This window comes from Pipra filicauda, unplaced genomic scaffold (assembly GCF_003945595.2).
Source record: "Pipra filicauda isolate LSUMZ 115617 unplaced genomic scaffold, ASM394559v2 scaffold74_size2892960_pilon, whole genome shotgun sequence".
NCBI lineage: Eukaryota > Metazoa > Chordata > Aves > Passeriformes > Pipridae > Pipra > Pipra filicauda.
Window position 1 is genome coordinate 739151 of NW_024104920.1, and position 17268 is coordinate 756418.

General features: G+C 47.1%; 1 protein-coding gene and 1 long non-coding RNA gene across 3 annotated transcripts in view; one reads left to right on the top strand and one right to left on the bottom strand.

The window, feature by feature from the left end:
• Positions 1-7718, top strand: part of NRP2 (neuropilin 2) — an 89068-nt gene extending 81350 nt beyond the window's left edge. The window contains exons 16-17 of one of the 2 annotated variants that reach the window (XM_027731364.2): positions 3595-3660; positions 4275-7718. In XM_027731364.2, coding sequence (XP_027587165.1) covers positions 3595-3660; positions 4275-4579 — 371 coding nt within the window. In that variant the 3' untranslated portion in view covers positions 4580-7718. The remainder of the gene's footprint in view (positions 1-3594; positions 3661-4274) is intronic. The other variant, XM_027731365.2, reaches the window with a different exon arrangement.
• LOC113993352 lies at positions 7147-11000 on the bottom strand. The gene is made up of 4 exons (XR_003542605.2): positions 10873-11000; positions 9821-9933; positions 8130-8182; positions 7147-7337 (listed from the first exon to the last, which is right to left on the bottom strand). It is a non-coding gene; the product is annotated as an uncharacterized LOC113993352 (long non-coding RNA).
• Positions 11001-17268: the final 6268 nt, after the last annotated feature.

Below are 17268 nucleotides of genomic sequence, written 5' to 3' on the forward strand. Positions count from 1 at the left end.
TGCAAGTTCAATATATTGTTTGGGAAAGGCACCTCCTGCTGAGATGCTCATTTTGTTCACCCAGAAAGAGTTGAAGAGGCGCCATGGCCACCACCCGCAAATGCCTATGTGTAAAGAGATGTGGGGTGATAGAGCTCTGCCCCACTGTGGAGGGACCCAGCAGGAGGCAACACTCAGTGCCTGGATTTATACCAGACAAAGTCAGTCTAGAAAGAAACAGCAACTTTTTTTTCTTGATGGTTGTCATTTGCTTTGGAAGAATGTGTCCAGGTTCCAGCAATCAGAACTTGGTGTTCTCTGCACCAAACCAAGAGCTACTGCTGTGGAGAGGTCTCTGCCTGAGACGGTGGGCATTGCTGGTAAGCCTGTGCAGAAGAGCTGGCATCCGGCACGTGTGGTGATGGGAAGTACATGCCAGTCCATATGACATGCTGAGCTCATGCTGAGCTCAGGTTTGGAGAGCTTTCTTGCAAGAAGCACAGACATGTCTATGGTGAGACACCATATAACCTTGTCTGTCCTCGTGCCTCCTTCATCTGCCCTGGCCCAATCCCTCCCAGCCCTGCTACTATTTTAAAACAGATGTACACTGAAACTCTGGAAATACTAATTCTCTCCCTCCATGAGTTCATACAAACATGGTACTTAAGTCAGTCCTTGTCTTTGATTAGAATTTAATATTTCTTTTTTTCAGGTCCCGTAAATTAGCCTTTTAGCTGGTAGTGCTCTCAGATCCAACAGATAACAATCTTTCTTGGCATCGGGCTGTTTCCAGCATCTTTGCTAACATCATCTTTTGGGCATGACTGGCTAGGTGCTCACAGCCATCATTCAGCACACAAGCTTTAAAAAGTGCCTTTCACTCAGGAGAAAGCATTCTTCTTTCATGTTTAAATACAGTTCCCCCTAACTTTCTTGCCTCCCTTTCTCCAATATATTTTTTTCTCCATTAAAATACAAACTAAATTGTTCCTGGAAGCTGCCCTTTAAAGAAGCAGCTCTCCACAACAGAGAGCGATCCATGTTTCTCCCATTCTGCCCAGCAGTTTGCAAGGGCTTTTCTGGGGACCCCTTTCCAAGAGGGCTGCTTTCTGTGGCCTGCTTCACTTGTGACGGTATTGCTGAGACTTGTTCCAGAGGAGCCTCATTGATGACAAATAGCAGGCTAGATTCTGTGACAGGCTAGATTCCAAATCATCTCCACTAGGAACTGAACTGAGACCACCAGCTTCAATTCCCACAGACACCCACACAGCCCCAGCTGATTCAGTTAATGACTCGAGAAACCCCAGGATGGAAAAAGAAATGTCAAATTATGTTTTTCCAAAGCTGGTGTAGAGCCCTGCGTGATAACATATAGTTGAATAGCAATGAAATGGCATGTGGGGAACAGAAGAATGAGGGCCTGAGGAGGAAGGAAAATGGGCAAGGAGGAAGATATCATTTAAGCAGGACTTAAGAGTCATATTAGCATGGGGAATTGAGCAAATTGCTAGACGAGTAAATAGATTCTGGGCTGGGCTTTTTGTATAAATGTTCTCTCTTTTCACATTTTCCCAGCGCTCCTTCCTTTTAGTCTGGACAAACTGGTGTTCTTTTGAAAGTGTTAATTAACCAATACTTCTTTTTTTCTGGCTTTTCCCTCAAGGTTACCCGGGGAAATAACAAAAGGACCAAATTGCTAGCTTGTTCTCATACAAAATTTAGAGCAACTACAATATGGAAAGGCAAATGACTTCCAACAGTCTTTCCCCACATATGGACTCCTTGGGCAGACTGTGGCCCGATTTCAACCTCTGCTCATCTTCGAGCAACATACAGTTTCTGTAGGGTTGTGTGGGTGACACGGATGGCAAATCTCACTGCTTGTCTTCCAATGGACGACTAGCAACGCACACTCCACGTGTGAACTGCTTTGCAAGTTATTTTTCCACATGTTTGGTTCTAAATGTTTGCAAGAAGCCCTCAGGCAGTTCTCCCAGCCCTAAGATGTTGCCATCTGGGCCTGTCAGTTCGAGAAATGTTGAGAAATCATGTGAACTCGCTGCTAAAGTGAGGATTTATGGAAGACAGTGTGCACCTATGTTTCTTCAACAATCTCCCAACAGCCTTGAGTCAGTTTAACTACCTGACTCACTAAAAGCAGAACTCATCATCAGGAGGGTTGGGTGTGTTCCTGTTGCCAGATTCACTAGAAAATTCAAAGAAATCCCTTAATCCCTTGAGTGTTGTTACAGTTCTGCCCAAGGAATGGGTATTTGGCAAGGTATCATTAGTACTAGCACAGAGGATCTCTGCAGTCAAGTGTAAGGTGGTGTTGGGGCAGCATGGCATTCAGCAGAGCCCCCCACCCTGGAAGTGAACCTTGAAAGGTTGCTGGCAGGAATTGCCTGATATGGTTGCCTGGGATAGCAAAAAATGGATTTGAAAATTCAAGGGGCCTTTTCAAGTCCTAAATATCCATGCAAATATGCAGAAATATTCTCTTATAAGGTTTTGAATAATTTCTTTGCACTTGTTTTTTTAGTCACAAGTTACATTCTTTGGTTTTGGTTGTTTATAAATAACCTCTTTAAACTCTTCTTGCCATTTTTGCACAAGACGCAAAGTAGTCTTGGTTTCCAACCACAACTATTTCAAGGGTGTGACTTCTATCGCTTTCTAGTAGTCCCTGATTTTCTGCATTCCTGATCATTTCAAGACACCTTCTCAGCTGAGGACCCCAAGTTACAGTCAACTTTGAAAAGTCTTGGCAGATTGAAATGAAAAGACATTTTCTTTTGGAAAAGTGAAAAAGTGAAAAAATCTCTCTGTACGTAGAGATAATGCTAGGAAGACTGCACAGGAAAATAGCTTACTTCTGCTCAGATTATAGTATGTGCATTTGGTTACTAGTCCCTGGTCTGTGCTGAACAATAAAAAGAAATGTCATCACTAAAAGGAATTTGGATCACAGAAATATTAACATAAATGCCTAGATATGGACACCCATTTGCCTCTCTCCCAATTTCAACCAGCTTTTGCATTAAAACATATAATGATGATACATGAATTCCTCAAATTACTATGAATTTATCTGAAACCCAAAGAGGAACTGGATCATTGAAGCTCTGTATCCAGTAAAATGTATGGGGAAAGATGAAAAATAGAGTGTGTGCTAAATGGATCCAGCATTAGTGGCAAGTAATTAAAGGCACTAAGATCCTATTCAAAGTTGTAAGGGTAATACCCAGGAGTATGTTAATAGTGAATTATGGCCATTATGCAGGCACCAGTGACAATATTTTAGTGCTATTCAGGTTGTCTGGTTTCTTTGCTTTTCACTCTCTTTTCTTCTTAAAAGCTGGTCATTTGGTGGTCATGAAATGTGATGTAGTGGGAAGATCCCGTTCTCTCAAAGGTGCAAGAGTCTTCACTGACTTTGGCCAAAGGAAGAAAAGAAAGAGTTCTTCCTCCTTCCATGAGAAAGAGCATTGTAGTAGTTTTAACTGTTACTTTTTTTCTGGCTGGTCTCTCAATCCAGTGACCAGTGGCAATAATACCCCCCAAAAAGGCCTATTTTAACAAACAGCGCTTCCCATCTTGTTGTTCTAGTGAACTTCCCAAGAATGGAGGATGACTTTCCAAGCTCTGAGCAAGACTTTGAAGACAATGATCCAGGTTGGTACCCAAATGCCACATGGGCAATCTGTGGCAACTTGTGTTTTAGTATCAGATGCTATGATTACTCACAAACCTCAGCTTTAGTCGGTATTAGGAGCTATAACACACTTAAGAACATACACTGAAGAGGTGGCTTAGTGTCTGGACAAAGACATTAATTTTCTTTTCCTGTTTTCCAACAGCCAGCAACCTTGCAAGGTCAATATATTGTATTTGTGTTAGAACAAGTGAAAGTGAGCTTTCAAGCATTAATTGATGCTTGCATAGCATTTTGACTTATAAATGAAGAAAATTAAGTCTGAGAACTGTGACAGATTGTTTCCATAGCTTTGAACCCAGTGGCACTGGAAGGGCTAGAGTTTCGGGGGGTGTAAATTGCTAGCATGCCATGTAAATGGTCTGATGTGTAAAAGTGATTTAAGAGTGCCTAACTTTCTAGGTAGTTCAGTGCTTCACAGTATTTCTAGACCCAGTTTAGTGAATCCTGCTGAAATATTCTCATATATATACTTATACCTTTTTAAAGCTGTCACAACTCCAAGTAAGTAATGTGTAAAGGTGAGAGGGAATAAAAAGTGATCCCTGGATAATAAGTGCCCGTTCCACTGCAGATTACTTTGGATCGGATAGGAACGACACACTGTTCTCTACTAACTCTCCAGGAACCCCGAAGCTGGACAAAGAAAAAAGCTGGCTGTACACCCTGGATCCCATCCTGGTGACCATTATAGCAATGAGCTCCCTGGGCGTCCTCCTCGGGGCTATCTGTGCTGGTCTGCTCCTCTACTGCACGTGCTCGTACGCCGGGCTGTCCTCACGGAGCTCCACCACGCTGGAGAACTACAACTTTGAACTGTACGATGGCATCAAGCACAAGGTCAAGATGAACCACCAGAAGTGCTGCTCGGAGGCCTGATGGGTGCCTGGGGATCACCCTTGGCATTGTGCCCCATGAGGTGGGCTGGCAGGGGGTACTTTTTTGCTGTTTTCTATGGGAACTGAATGCCATAACAGGGAACGAGGGGAGTTGTTGCTCCTGCCACCAGGTCCTGCTGGCGAGTTGCACTTTGCCAGGACTGAGTGGGTTTTCCTGCAAACCAGACTGTGCTGGGCAAAGGGGGTAATGAGCCCCTCGTTTGTTGGTTCATCTTCATTTTCTGCTGATGCGAGTGGCTGGGATGTGGTGAGGGAGACTGGTTTACCTTTTGGATGTGAGAAACTAAATGTTGATTGTTATTTCCCACCTCCTTTCTCTGGTGAGTTGCTGAGAAGGCTGAGGGATTTCTTTAGAAATAACATACACACACAAACACGCAGAGACCCTGTCCATTTTAGACTCCATCCAGATATTGTTGTAGGGATTTGTGCACTTCACACTAAGAACAGGAAGCTGCAGTTTGCAGTCCTGAAAATGGAAGTATGTTGTTACCTTCAACTTTCCTTCTCCTGATGGTGGGGGAAAGGTGGGATACTGGCTTTAGTGTCAATGGTAACAACAGTGCTTTCTGAAATCATTAAGAAATAAAATAGAAAGGAAACCCTATATGTAGAAGCACCTCTTTGAGAGAAGCTGAAGAGCCTTAAAGTGATTTGTGAATAAGAGCCATTTATTAAATCCAGATCTTTGATTGCAACAACTGACGCCTTCATCAGGAAGGCCTCTCTCTGAATCTTCCACCCCTCTTGAGCCTGCCATTTTTCTTTTTGTTATAATGAGAAAATTGCAGCAAACAAAAGATAGAGCCTGTCAGGTGTCCGGCACTTAGGCAACGGCTTTGGGAAGGGGGCTTCACTTGGGGTTTGACTTGAGGTACAGTGCCAAGGTCTCTCCAAAGTGCCAGGGAGAGAAAATGAACAGGGAAGGAGGCTGGAGCCGTACCCACAGCCCCTGTGGTAGAGCCTGGCCATGGTACCCACTGGCCCCCCTCACTTTCACAGTTCTGTCTTTCTCCCTGGAGCTGGGGGGCATGAACTGGTGCCACCAGCACCGCTGGACCAAACGGCTGCTGCCATATTCCCTTTGGAGCAAAGCTGCGCTGCTCCTGATCAGTAGCAAAAACCCCAAGTTTTATTTATGAGCTGTGCTTTTTTTTACTTTGAACAAGTGCCTTAGAAGAAGTATTTTTCCTCCATCTGATGATCAGTGCTGTATCAAACAGCAAGTGAGGCCTTCATCCTTCCCTGCAAAACACTCTTCTTCACCACTCTCTGCTGGGTAGAGCCCAGTAGAACAAGTCTGGTCCTTCTACTTTCAAGTGGTCTGACTACACTGTCTGGCAGCTGATACTTCTCCACTTACCACTGTGCTGTGGGAGAGGAGCATTAGGAAAACGAATGGAGAAAAAGAATTCAAATGCTGGGTCCCAAACCAATGTCCTAATTTCCAATTCAGTACAGACTGATCACCCCTATTAGCTTGCACATACGTAAAGAAGAAACCTTTCCAGCACATTGGGTTTCCTTTTTCAGGGGCTCCTTGGAAATACCTGATGTGTCTTGGTTTGTACGTTTCACCTGGCAAATAGTTGGGGTTGGGGATGGAATTTTTTTCTTTGCTAACTCCAGAGCGACAAAGGTGTGATGTGCTGTGAAGCTTAGTTTGCCCAGCCCCTGCAAACACATTGTGCAGGAGGCCAGGTGTTTGGGGAGAGGAGCAACATCTGGAGAGGAGATGAGCATGGACACATGAGCAGTGCCACAGCTGCTCCTTGGTACTGTGGGAATAGGAACATTTGTCTAGTGTTTCATGAAGAGCTCCCTCAGACAGTAAGTTTTTAGAAAAAAAGAAAAGACTTCTCTGCTGTAAGAAAGACGCAGGTGTACTGGGGGAGCAGATACCAGCAGCTGCGTCATCAGAACATCCATGGTTCATACACACACGCAGAGACGCGCACACACAAAGGCCTTTGGTTTTTTAATTCACACTGTGCACCCGACAGAAACAGTAAATGTATCTCTGATTCTCCTTTTGAATCACCTTATTTCTTTTGGCATTCTTCGCAGACAAATTCCACAGGGGTGTTATTTTACTGTACAAAAGAAACAGAGGCAGTGAGAGGAAATGTACCAGACCATTTCAAAGCTGGATTGCTGCTGCTCAATGATTTTATCCCCTTCACATCACAGGAGAGGGGAAGGATGAATGGAAAAGGACCATACACTAGAAAAGCCAACTTAGGCAAACAATAGGTGAAAATATATAATTAAAAAGGTGATGTTATGGTGTCTAGTAGGCGTACAGAGAGAAGAGTTCATATATACATATATTCAGAAATAGTGTGTTTGCACACGCACGTGAATTCTCTGTATGTATCGTGTATGTGACTTATTCTGTGGGACTGACTCGTGTTAATGTATCTCTTGATCTGGGGCAGGAGAGTACTGCTGATCTTGGCACTAAGGTGGCACGGGCCCAGCAAAGCGCCCACCCTGCGTGTCCCACCTGCCCCTTGCAGATGGGGCAGGGCCCACGTGTGCGCTTGCCAGGTGGGAGAAGGCCGAAAATGCTGCACAGCCAATACCTCACTTACCTCTGCCGGGTGCTTTACTGTTCTACGGAAAACTGTGTTTGATTGTAACTTTAACGGGGGGTGGGGGGGTGGTAGGGGGAAGTCATCAGTGCATTCAATTCATTGCATCCTCCTCTGCTGATGGTTTGCTGATCACAATTCCCTCTGTGAAATTCAGAAAAGAAAAAAAACAGTGTTAATGCCTTTGCTTAAACAGGCTGTTGCCTCCACACCCTTCCTATGGCAAGGACATGTTGCTGATGGGCTGTAGTGTTGGGTGACTTCGTTGTGTGGGAAGGTGCCGGAGGTGAGCATGGGAATTAAACCATTAAGAAATTATATGCAGAAATGAAACTTCTCCAAGGTTTGCAGTTCAAGGTATTTGATCGTTCACTGGCTGAGCCAGGACTTATGGACTTAAAGAGCTTTTACTGTGATTCTTCAGTGTAAAAAAACAAACAAAACAAAACAAAAAAACCTGTGTTTATATGATTTGTATAAAAACCTTTTAAAATTACTATTTAATAAACATTATGGTAGAGATTATGTTTCAGTGGCTTTTTTATTCATGAAAAAGCAGCAACAAGGAACCCAAACTGAGAGGGCTGTGAGTGGCAGAAACCCCAACAAAACAAGGCACCGCTGGAGGCACACAGCGCCATGCCCACTGCTCTCCTTTGCTGCTCACTGCCCATCCCAGGCTGCCTCTCAGATCAAGGTGATGTGGGGCTTTAACACAGCCTCTCAGAGCTGGGGACATCTGGAAGCTCCTCTGGCCTAAGAGCAGCACCTGAGAGCAAACCCACTAGTGGACGCAGGTCCCTTCTTCTCACCATGTGCCACTGCCCAGTGCTGCCAGCAATCCCAGAGAGGAGTGCTGGTTTAGGCTAAGAAAAACATCATTTGGAACTAAAGTGCACACAGTGGGGGTCAGCCTGTACCAGTCTGTCCACTCACCAGGGTGCAGGTGCTGGTATCCAGGCATATATCCCTGTCCTGTTTCCATGGACCTGCAAAGGGGGACAGTGACTGGGATGGAGTGGTTTTCTGCAGTTCTGCTTCACCCCCATCCTTGGGTAGCACAAGACAGTGGGGACTCCTAGCAAACCCCAGTGCTAAGCCTGGCTCTGCATACTTTTCTTCTCTACCCTCCCTCTGCTCTGTCTCACCGCCCTGATGGTGGCCCCACAAGGGAACCTCGTGTCTCACAGGGGTCCTAACACCCTGCCAACTCGTGCTGCAGGGGCTGCAGAAGGGAGAAGCAGTGGGGCTGAACCTACAGCTTGGAAACTCTTATTTATGTATGGGTACCCTGACAAATGAGAGCCAATCAATCAAGCCCCGAGCACCTTGAGAGCAAATGAAATTTTGCTGCTGTCTCCAACACGGTGGCCCCCTCCCAAAGCACCTGTGTGTTAAAGAGGGTCTTTAAGCAATGAAGGGCGGCTGGCAGCTTAGATGAAGATGACAGTGTAGCTGCAACCTTGACAGCTCTCCCCTCACCCAGGAATAAAGAACTGATGTGCAGATTGATACCTGGGGGAGAGGCTGTCAGAGAGCAGGACGGAGACGGCAGATAAGCGACTCAATCAGTGTCAGACCTGTCCTGCCGTAGCACCGCCTGTAAATCACTGCGGTTTAAGATGAGCCTCTGCTAACGCGAGGAGCAGAGAGCAGGTAATAGGAAAACGGGCGGCAAAGCAGATGTGTGCTCCGGCTGAGGTTAAAAGCCTGCGAGCTGGGCTGCAGCTGCCTCTTGGGCACCAAGGGGAGGCAGGCATATACTTCAAGAAATTGAAATCTTCAGGGTTTTTTTTTCAGCACGAGGTGGGATTGCAATTGGGTGGCACTGCTCTGCAGCCAGCAGGACAGGGTGAGACCTGGGGTGTCTTGGTGCATTTGCCATGCACACACGGGTACTCACTGCCAGCAGAGGCTGGACTGTGAGGGCCACAGGGGTGTTTTATGTGGCACAAGACTAATCAGGAGCTGAGCAGGCTAATGAAATCGATTTCACCATTCTCAGGCTGCTGCAAGATGGGGATCCAACCACTCCAGCACATCCTCAAGAGCTGATTGCAATCGTGCGTGCACCCTTGCTGTTTCCCTTGCCCCTTCTTCTTTGAAATATTCCTTTGCTTTTGAGTTTAATAGGAAATCGTTTCTAATAATGACTTGCTCTCCGGACAGCTGGGGGCTTGGCAGTGAGGGGAGCCATGGGGCTGAGCTAATGAGTGGATTCGTAATTAATTAATTGCAGGCAGGTGCAAGTGGAGCCTCCCGTCGCCTCACTCTCTTCTGTGTCTCTGAAAAGCTCCTCTGTCTCCTGGAGCCTGGCACTGTCACCAACCATCCAACAGGATTCAGTGAAAACTGGTGCCAGCTTAGCCATGGAGAGTGACTTTGGCAGGCAGGGAGGCTGGTGCTCCCACCTCCTCTCTGCATGGACCATGAGGAGCCTGTCTATTGCAGGATGTTGCCTTTACATCTCCATAACTGTCAGGCTCAGGCCATGACTACTAGCACCCATAAAGGCACCTTCTCTCCCCACAGCCCCTCCCCGAGGAAGCTGGATTGCTCTATTTACTGTAGCTGAGCAGAGATAGTTCACACCTTCCCACTTTACACCCTAAATGGGCCAAACCCACCAGGCCATGAGAGTTGTTGGTGAACCCTCAAGCGCTGACTCCTGCAGCCAGTGCCACCACTGCTGGATCCCTGCTGTGTCCTTTCAGCCTTACTTTGTCTGCTCAGCACAGCCCTGTAATGTAAATACAGAGGGTGACTGAGTGTTGGTCTGTATACGTCTATAGCAAAATCTGCATGGAATTCAATAGGTCCCTATTGTCACTCACACTGATCAGGTAGGATTAGGCTTTCCTATCAACTCCTGTTACATGCACTGACCCATCTGAGGCAACAAACTCACCATGTCTAAAGCAGTTTAATAGGAAAATAACTAATCCAGAATGTGTTGAGAGGGAATGATTCCTCTCTAGGCTCCTATATCATAATTCAGTTGCAGCACTAATATCTAAAATGGAAAGCACTGAATTAAACACTCAGCAGCTCTACCCCTGCCTTGGCCCTGGTGCCAAAAATCAAGGGAAGAAATATAGCCCTGCTTCTTTGTGCTGCTGCGGTGGGCGGAGGGCTGCGGGACGAGCCGGCGCAGGCTGGTAGCTCAGGACTGTTTGCTGCAAAAGACTTTGCTAACATGTCCTTGGTTAAATGTTTACAATCTAGAGGAAATAGCTGTCCTGTCCCAGATGTTTTTCTGAATTTCCTATCAGGTCCCTCCTGGCATGGTGTAGGGCTGCTTTGTCACCTTCAGATCAGCTGCCAATTTCATGCTTAATAACAGAGTTGACTTCTTTACAAACACTGTCAAAATTTCTAGCACTATTTTTGCCCTCCTGGTCTCTCGTGTTTATACAGAGTAACTCTGCCCTGGCTTCCAGCCCAGCTCTCTTTCCAGCCCTCAAAGCACATGCCCAAGCAGAGTGGCCTTCAGCAAAAGCACAGGGCACCTCACCAGTGGGCTGTCTGGAGCAACAAAGCAGCAGACCTGGGCTGTGCAGCCCCCTTGGGAAGCATTCCTCACCAGCAAAGGGGGTGAGCTCTTCCAGCAGCTTTCAGGGATAGCTATTGCCAAATGCATTTCAACCTCATATTTTAAGAAGACATTCAATGTGCTTACCAAGGCTGGGGAGCCCTTTACACCACAGCAATAATCCAGCGCTCGGCCATGAAATCCTCAGCACAGTGTCACATCCATCCCTTTCAGTGGAGAAGTTTTATTAACTTAGGGCGTGAAAAGTTTTGGAGAGCAAAAGTCTCTCTCCCTGTGAGAGAAATAAGGATGATTTAAGCAGTCTGGGTGTATTTGAGATGGAAAGCGAGTCCCCCAGCTGACACATCAGAGGGAAAAACTGTAAGCCGAGGCTGCATTTATTAAAGAAGGAAGCTGGGGCTGTGCAAAGCCAACCTTTCTAAGCGCTCCACGAGAGCATTTTAATAAAAAGCACAACAAGCCCACAACAAATCATGTCTTGAAAGCCAAAAAAAAAAAAAAAGTCAATTCCTGTCAAGTTTTGAAGGATCGTTTGAGCTTAAGGAAAAGAGAATTCCTGCTACGCTCCCCTCCCCTGCCCTCCGCTCCTGTGCACTGAGCAAAGCCACCCCAAACGCCGCCTGTGACACACTGCAAATCACGCTGGCGAGAGGGGGTGGGGGCGGCAGCAGCCGGCCCTCCATGGGAAGGCCCACAGAAGGATTGAAGCTTAGAGAAAATGGAATTTATAGTCAGAGCATTAAAATATTAAAGGGCCTTAAAGAACAACCATGAATCTGATTGGGGAGGGGCGGGGGGAAGTGGGGGAAGGCAAGTCTGTCATCAGGCAGAGACAAACGGCTGCTGGACTTGACAACTCACATAAATCTGGCAGAGGAGAAGAAATGAAGCCCAATCAGCCCCCTCCCCCCCCAAAAAAAAAAAAAAAAAAAGTGATGAAAAGATTTTAAGGCTTGAAGTGTGAAAAGAAGAGGGAAAGCTAAGGAAGATAAGCAGTTGAAAGCAGAAGAGTGATTATAAAAATAGCAGCAGAAGTACAAATGGAGGTAGAGGGAAAGAATTTTTTAAAATGGCCAAAAGTGCCCTGGTGGCACAGATATTTTTGACAATCTTGCTCAAGACTGCTTGACTTTTTTGCACATCAAGAATTTATTGGGTGGGCTTCAACAGCTCAGACTCTGCATGGACAGAAGGAGGAGCAGCCCCCACCACACAGAACACCAGCTCTAAACCACACAGCAAAGAGGGGTGGGCACAGGCAGCCACACGTGGCCCCTGTGTCCTCGGGCATGATGAGTGAAACCCCTCCATTTCCAGAGACAGACCAGGCAAATTCACACATGCTGCTCCCCACAAGCAGCAAAACACATCCCTGAACTGGGGGTTTTTCCCCTGAGATGTCTCTGGGCTGATCCCAGAGCTTCCCTGTGAGCCGTGGCCATTGCACGTGGCCAAGCTGCAGACACTCAGTTGTGCAAGAAGTCAGTGAGATGAGCCTGCCCATCCCCACACCTTTCACACCTTTCACTGCACATCACCAGGGGGGTCTCCCCTGGTGGCAACCATGCCCAACTGCGAGTGGGACAGCCGGGGATTGTCCCCTCAGCACCTCAGGGGCTGCTGCCACTTTGTGTGAGGAGAGACTGCAAATCCAGCCAGGAGCCACAGCCAGGACCCACCATAAGTTGGGAAACAGTGTGCAGTGAGGACTGGATTTATGAAATGCTGTCTGTAAGCCAGCCCTCCCTCCAAAATACTAAACAAAAAACAACATTCAGATACATTTCAGAGGAAAACACGAAGCATCTGGTTCCCTTCGCTGGTGTACATAGCAAGAGAAAAGTTGGCAGTACATTTGCTTACCATAAAAGAGAGAGCTATGCAAAAAAAAGCCACATTAGAGTAACGTTGCCCAAAACAGAGTTAAATGTCTGCCTTGTTTTGAACGTGCTCGTGGTGGAAATGTGAGCAAAGGTCAGTCCAAATTAATGAGAACTGCAAATGAATTGGCTGGGCTGGGATTGGCACCCTGCCACCACATCTTGCCCAGCAATTCTTATTTATCCATTTATTTATTTTCCTGGACGAGAAGACATCCTGCAAACATCTAGAAAACCAGGCCTGGTGCTTCCTATGGATGACACAGGCCATTTCAGCCAGAGAGGTGTGGCTCGCATGCACCCATCCCCGTCCTCACTGCATCCCTCTCCTGCACCGACACGGGGGTGATGGGAGCCTGGTCCTCTGCTGAGAGGGCTTTCACGGGTAGTGGTGACTCTGCCTAAATGCCTCCTGCCCTCTGCCAAAAGCACCATGTTGAGGCCACCCATCCCTCACAGCCTGGACAGGGATGAGGATGAGGACAGGCAGGGGAGCCACTTCCTGCTGTGGGCTGACCCATCACTGCTACTCATTGCTGCCACTGCAAGAAAATCCTGGTGCCCAGAAGGTGCCTCCTCCCTGCCAACACACGGCAAGCCAATTGTGTCAAGGAGGGTGACAGATGTGCCTCCTCGGTTTTATGAAGCAAAGGGCGTTTACCATGGCTCTTTCTGACATAGAGGCTGCTGAAGCAGCTAAAAACTTGGGTTTGTTTTGGTTTAGGGGAAAGAAGGAGGAAGAAAAGGCCAGTCCCAGCTCTGGCTTTCCTCCTGGAAAGGGAAAGCTATCTAAGTAACTCTTGCTTTTCTGAATTTCAAATACAAAAACACATCAGTGCCATTCAAGCAGTTCCTTCCAGCTTCACAGCACCAACACACTCCGAAGGGCTGGAGGAACCAAGGGGGAAACACTGAAGCAAAGGTGGCAGCACAGTTAACCCCCAAGGGTCCATGTGCCTTGGGGATTTAAGGAGGGATGTGGTGCAAAGCACATTGGCCCATCTCCCTGGGATGAGGAGCCCCAGCCTTGTCACTGCCATCTCTGTGGAGGCCAGATGTAGACACAGCTACCAGCAAGGAGCATCCTAATCTGGGCCTGGTGGCGTCACAGAGCAAGTCACAGAGTCCCACTTGGATGCTGTTTCAAAAATTGTCTTTTTAGTTTTTTATTTTGCAAAAGAAGAAGTTGGACTTGGAGATAAGAAACAATGTTAGCCTCAATTCAAGAGGAAAAGGTGGATAAGAGCTGGCCCCTTTAAGGCAGTTTCACATCTCAGCTGCAGCCCAGCCGTGCTGTTGGCATTGCCCCAGCCAGGACCACAGGCAGGCACAGGGCTCTGGGCACACACAGGATTAATTAGCCCCACTGACCACCATCAAACAGCCAGGGCTGTGCTGCCAGTGCCATCTCCAAAGCTCATTAAACCAGAGCAGTGCCACACTTGGGAACAAGCAGTGTACTGCTTTGGGTGTCATGATAAAACCATTCCAACAGTCCCTGCCAAGCAGTGATGCCAGACTGTAGCATATGAGGAGGGGGCTGTAATAGGGCCTGCAGCTGAGCAGGTCTTAACCAGGATCTGTTTCAAGGGCTGAAGAGGAGAGTGAGGCTGGGTCAAATGGTGGAGGGTTTGGCAAGTGATTGGGGGGGGGTGGAAAGGGCTGCTTGTACCAGGGTATCTTGTAGTTCTGGTGTTGCAAACAGGACATTGCTCAATGACTTAAAAAATGAACACCTCTGCCTGAGGTTATCAGCTTCAGGATAGTGACAAGGTTGTTAATGCAGCAATGTTGCCAGAATTGAAGAGATTCAGCATTCTGACTCGGGAATAAATGATGATGCTTTCCCCAGATACTGGAGATGAAGGGGAGATAATGCTGATGAAGCGCAGGGAGCTGTAGCACAACTACAGTGACTCATCACAGCTGCCCAGGTGACCTGGCAGGCTAGGGAAATATTTGCACAAGTTTCAACAAGCCCTGTCGTCTATGTTCCTTCTGATGACTGAGAGATGCTCTGGTGAATTTGGATGGCAATGGTAGGGTGCTGGGCTCCTATGACCAGGCAAGAGCACAGAGGTCTCCTCTGGGCATATGGGGATATTCACATCCTAAAAACTTCTGGTCAGGAGACCCAATTTGCATCATAACCTTGTCCCTGACAAAAACAAACCATTTCTTCTTCAAACAAGGAGGCTAATTATAAAACACCGTCAGTTGATGTTCCCATCTAGCCTAGGCAGGATACACTTTGGCTCAGTCTGCAAACATGGACAGCACTGCCAGCCCTGTGCCCATACCAGGCTTGGTATCCTGCACCTCTTCACTAAGCACAGGTAACTACCAGATTCGATCCACTGCAGGACAAGAGCTGGGGGACCTGCTCCTTCTTGCTACCCCCCTGCCCTGCAGTCCCCATGTGGACAGGCTTTGGGGACACAGCCTGGGACACCCACCTGCATCCACACGAAGAAGTCGCAGTCTGCATGAAGTGTGAGAAGAAGGCTCCCAGCATGGAGAAGAAGGCTCCCAGCACCTGGTGCATCACTCACGGTAACCAGGGGGGTGAGGCTGGAGCTGACATCTGCTGGAGCTGACATCTGCTGGAGCTGCTGCCTAATGTGAGTCAGAAATGTTAGCAAGGGTCTTAAAAGTAAAGTTTTGTTTGCATTTCCAGAGGAAGAAAATACACCCAGAAACCATATCTTAAAAAAAAAAAAAAAAAAAAAAAAAGAGGGAAAGCACAGAGATAAATACAATCCATTAGCAAATTAAATAGAATCAAGGCTGGAATTGTGTTTTAGTGGCATCGGTTCTTGCAAGAACCTCACGCTCCAGCCTCAGAGGGCACTGGCAAGGCATGATGCTGCCTTTGTACTGCTCCTTTGGTGCTCTGCTTTACAGTGGGGATTAATTTAGGAAAAAAAGGATTATTTAAAAAAACCCTCACCCCTCTCTCTCCTCCACCACCCTCCCCATGCAGTGATGCGGGATAATGAACTGCTAGGACTGTCATCCAAAGAGCGCTTAATGACAGTATTCACTCTGTCTGTGTAGCATTGGCTGTTCTCAGAGCTCTCATTATGAATGGTTTTCAAGCTGTTTTGACTATTTTCTGTTACAAAGAGGAACTCACTGTTAGCTGCCTATTTTCATCACGGAAGCTGGCCAACGTAATCCTCACGGAGCTGTGACACCATGGCCAATGGCTAACACTCCCATTCTCTCGCCTCCACCTTTATGACAGTGGAGAAGGCAAGGCTCTCCCTCCCTGTCCCTTGCCTCCTGTTCACTTCTCCTGTTTTGGGCTCATGATCTGATTTTGCAGGTGATGCTTCTCTAAACTATCTGGCTACAGTGTCCCGAGTTGCATCCCCTTGTGGTGCTGCACCCATGGGTTTTCATGGCACTGTCGAGCCTGTGCCTCCGACTGTCCACTTTTAGGGGCTGTGAGTCCCCATTGCAGGCTTGGCAAGGGGAAGGAGACCCAGCCTGAGCTTCATCTGTGCCGCAGAGACACCATGAAGATGCGCTAAAGCAATCTGTTCTCCCATCTTTTCCCAGACCCTTTGCCGTGAGACACAATATTTTGGAGGGGCAGCTGAAATCTTGCTGGTGTTAATTTAGTTTCGGTCTGCTCACTGTTAACTTTGGGCTTGCTGCGCTTTTTGTGGCTCCTTTTCCATAAAGAAAGCTTATTTCTCTTAAAACAGGGCGAGAAGCAGCTTGGCACCACAGACACTTTAAAGATGTTTGAACATTTGCAAGAGGAAGCAAACACATTTTTTAAATATTATGAAAAGCACCTTGAACAACAACTTCTCATCAAGAGCCCCCTGCAGGCTCCATCCTTTGCTGAAGGAGCCCATTGCTCAGCCTGGGAGCATCTGAGGCTCAGTGCATCACCCCACACTTTTGTGCTACATCTCAGAATCCTGCCCCGGGCATGCCATCCAACAGGGCTGGAACAGTGACGCAGGGCACTGAGTAGGAGATGAGCTCTGCTGAATCACAATAATATTAAAAAACAATGAGGGACATCCCACAGCAGCTCCTCTCTGCAGCCATACTCACCAGCCAGCCCTCAGGAGTGGATGATAAAAATAAAGAGGAAAATAAGTTCACAACATACTTCAACATTGTCAAGTGAGCAGTGGTTCCTGAGTCACTCTTGGGTCTCACTAAGGTTTTCAGGCATTGTTTCACTGTACCCTACTTACATGAAATTGGGATATGACTCGTCTTTGTTTTTCCCCAAATGAGGTTTTCCTACTGAAATCTTGATTTTGTGGTCAACATAAAACTTGAGGGGTGATTTTATTGTCAATGAATTGTGAGAAAAATTAGGGGTAGATAAGCACAAAAAATTTACATGTCTGCTAATGTCCACAGAGTTAATCTGTTTTTAAAATAAAAAGACTTTTTCTGGCTAAAAGCCTTTCCTTTCTAATATTTTGACTCTCCCCACAGGTGTCAGTGTTCACTTGTCTCCTTGTTGTCCCTCCTGACATAGTACCATGTTCCTTGTGTTTCCCCACCGATTTTTCTTGGTAGAGCCACATCCCTGCCAACCAGCTGGCCACAGGCACACAAATCACAGATGCCAGGCATGGGAGCACTGACAGCCAGCAGAGACCATTAG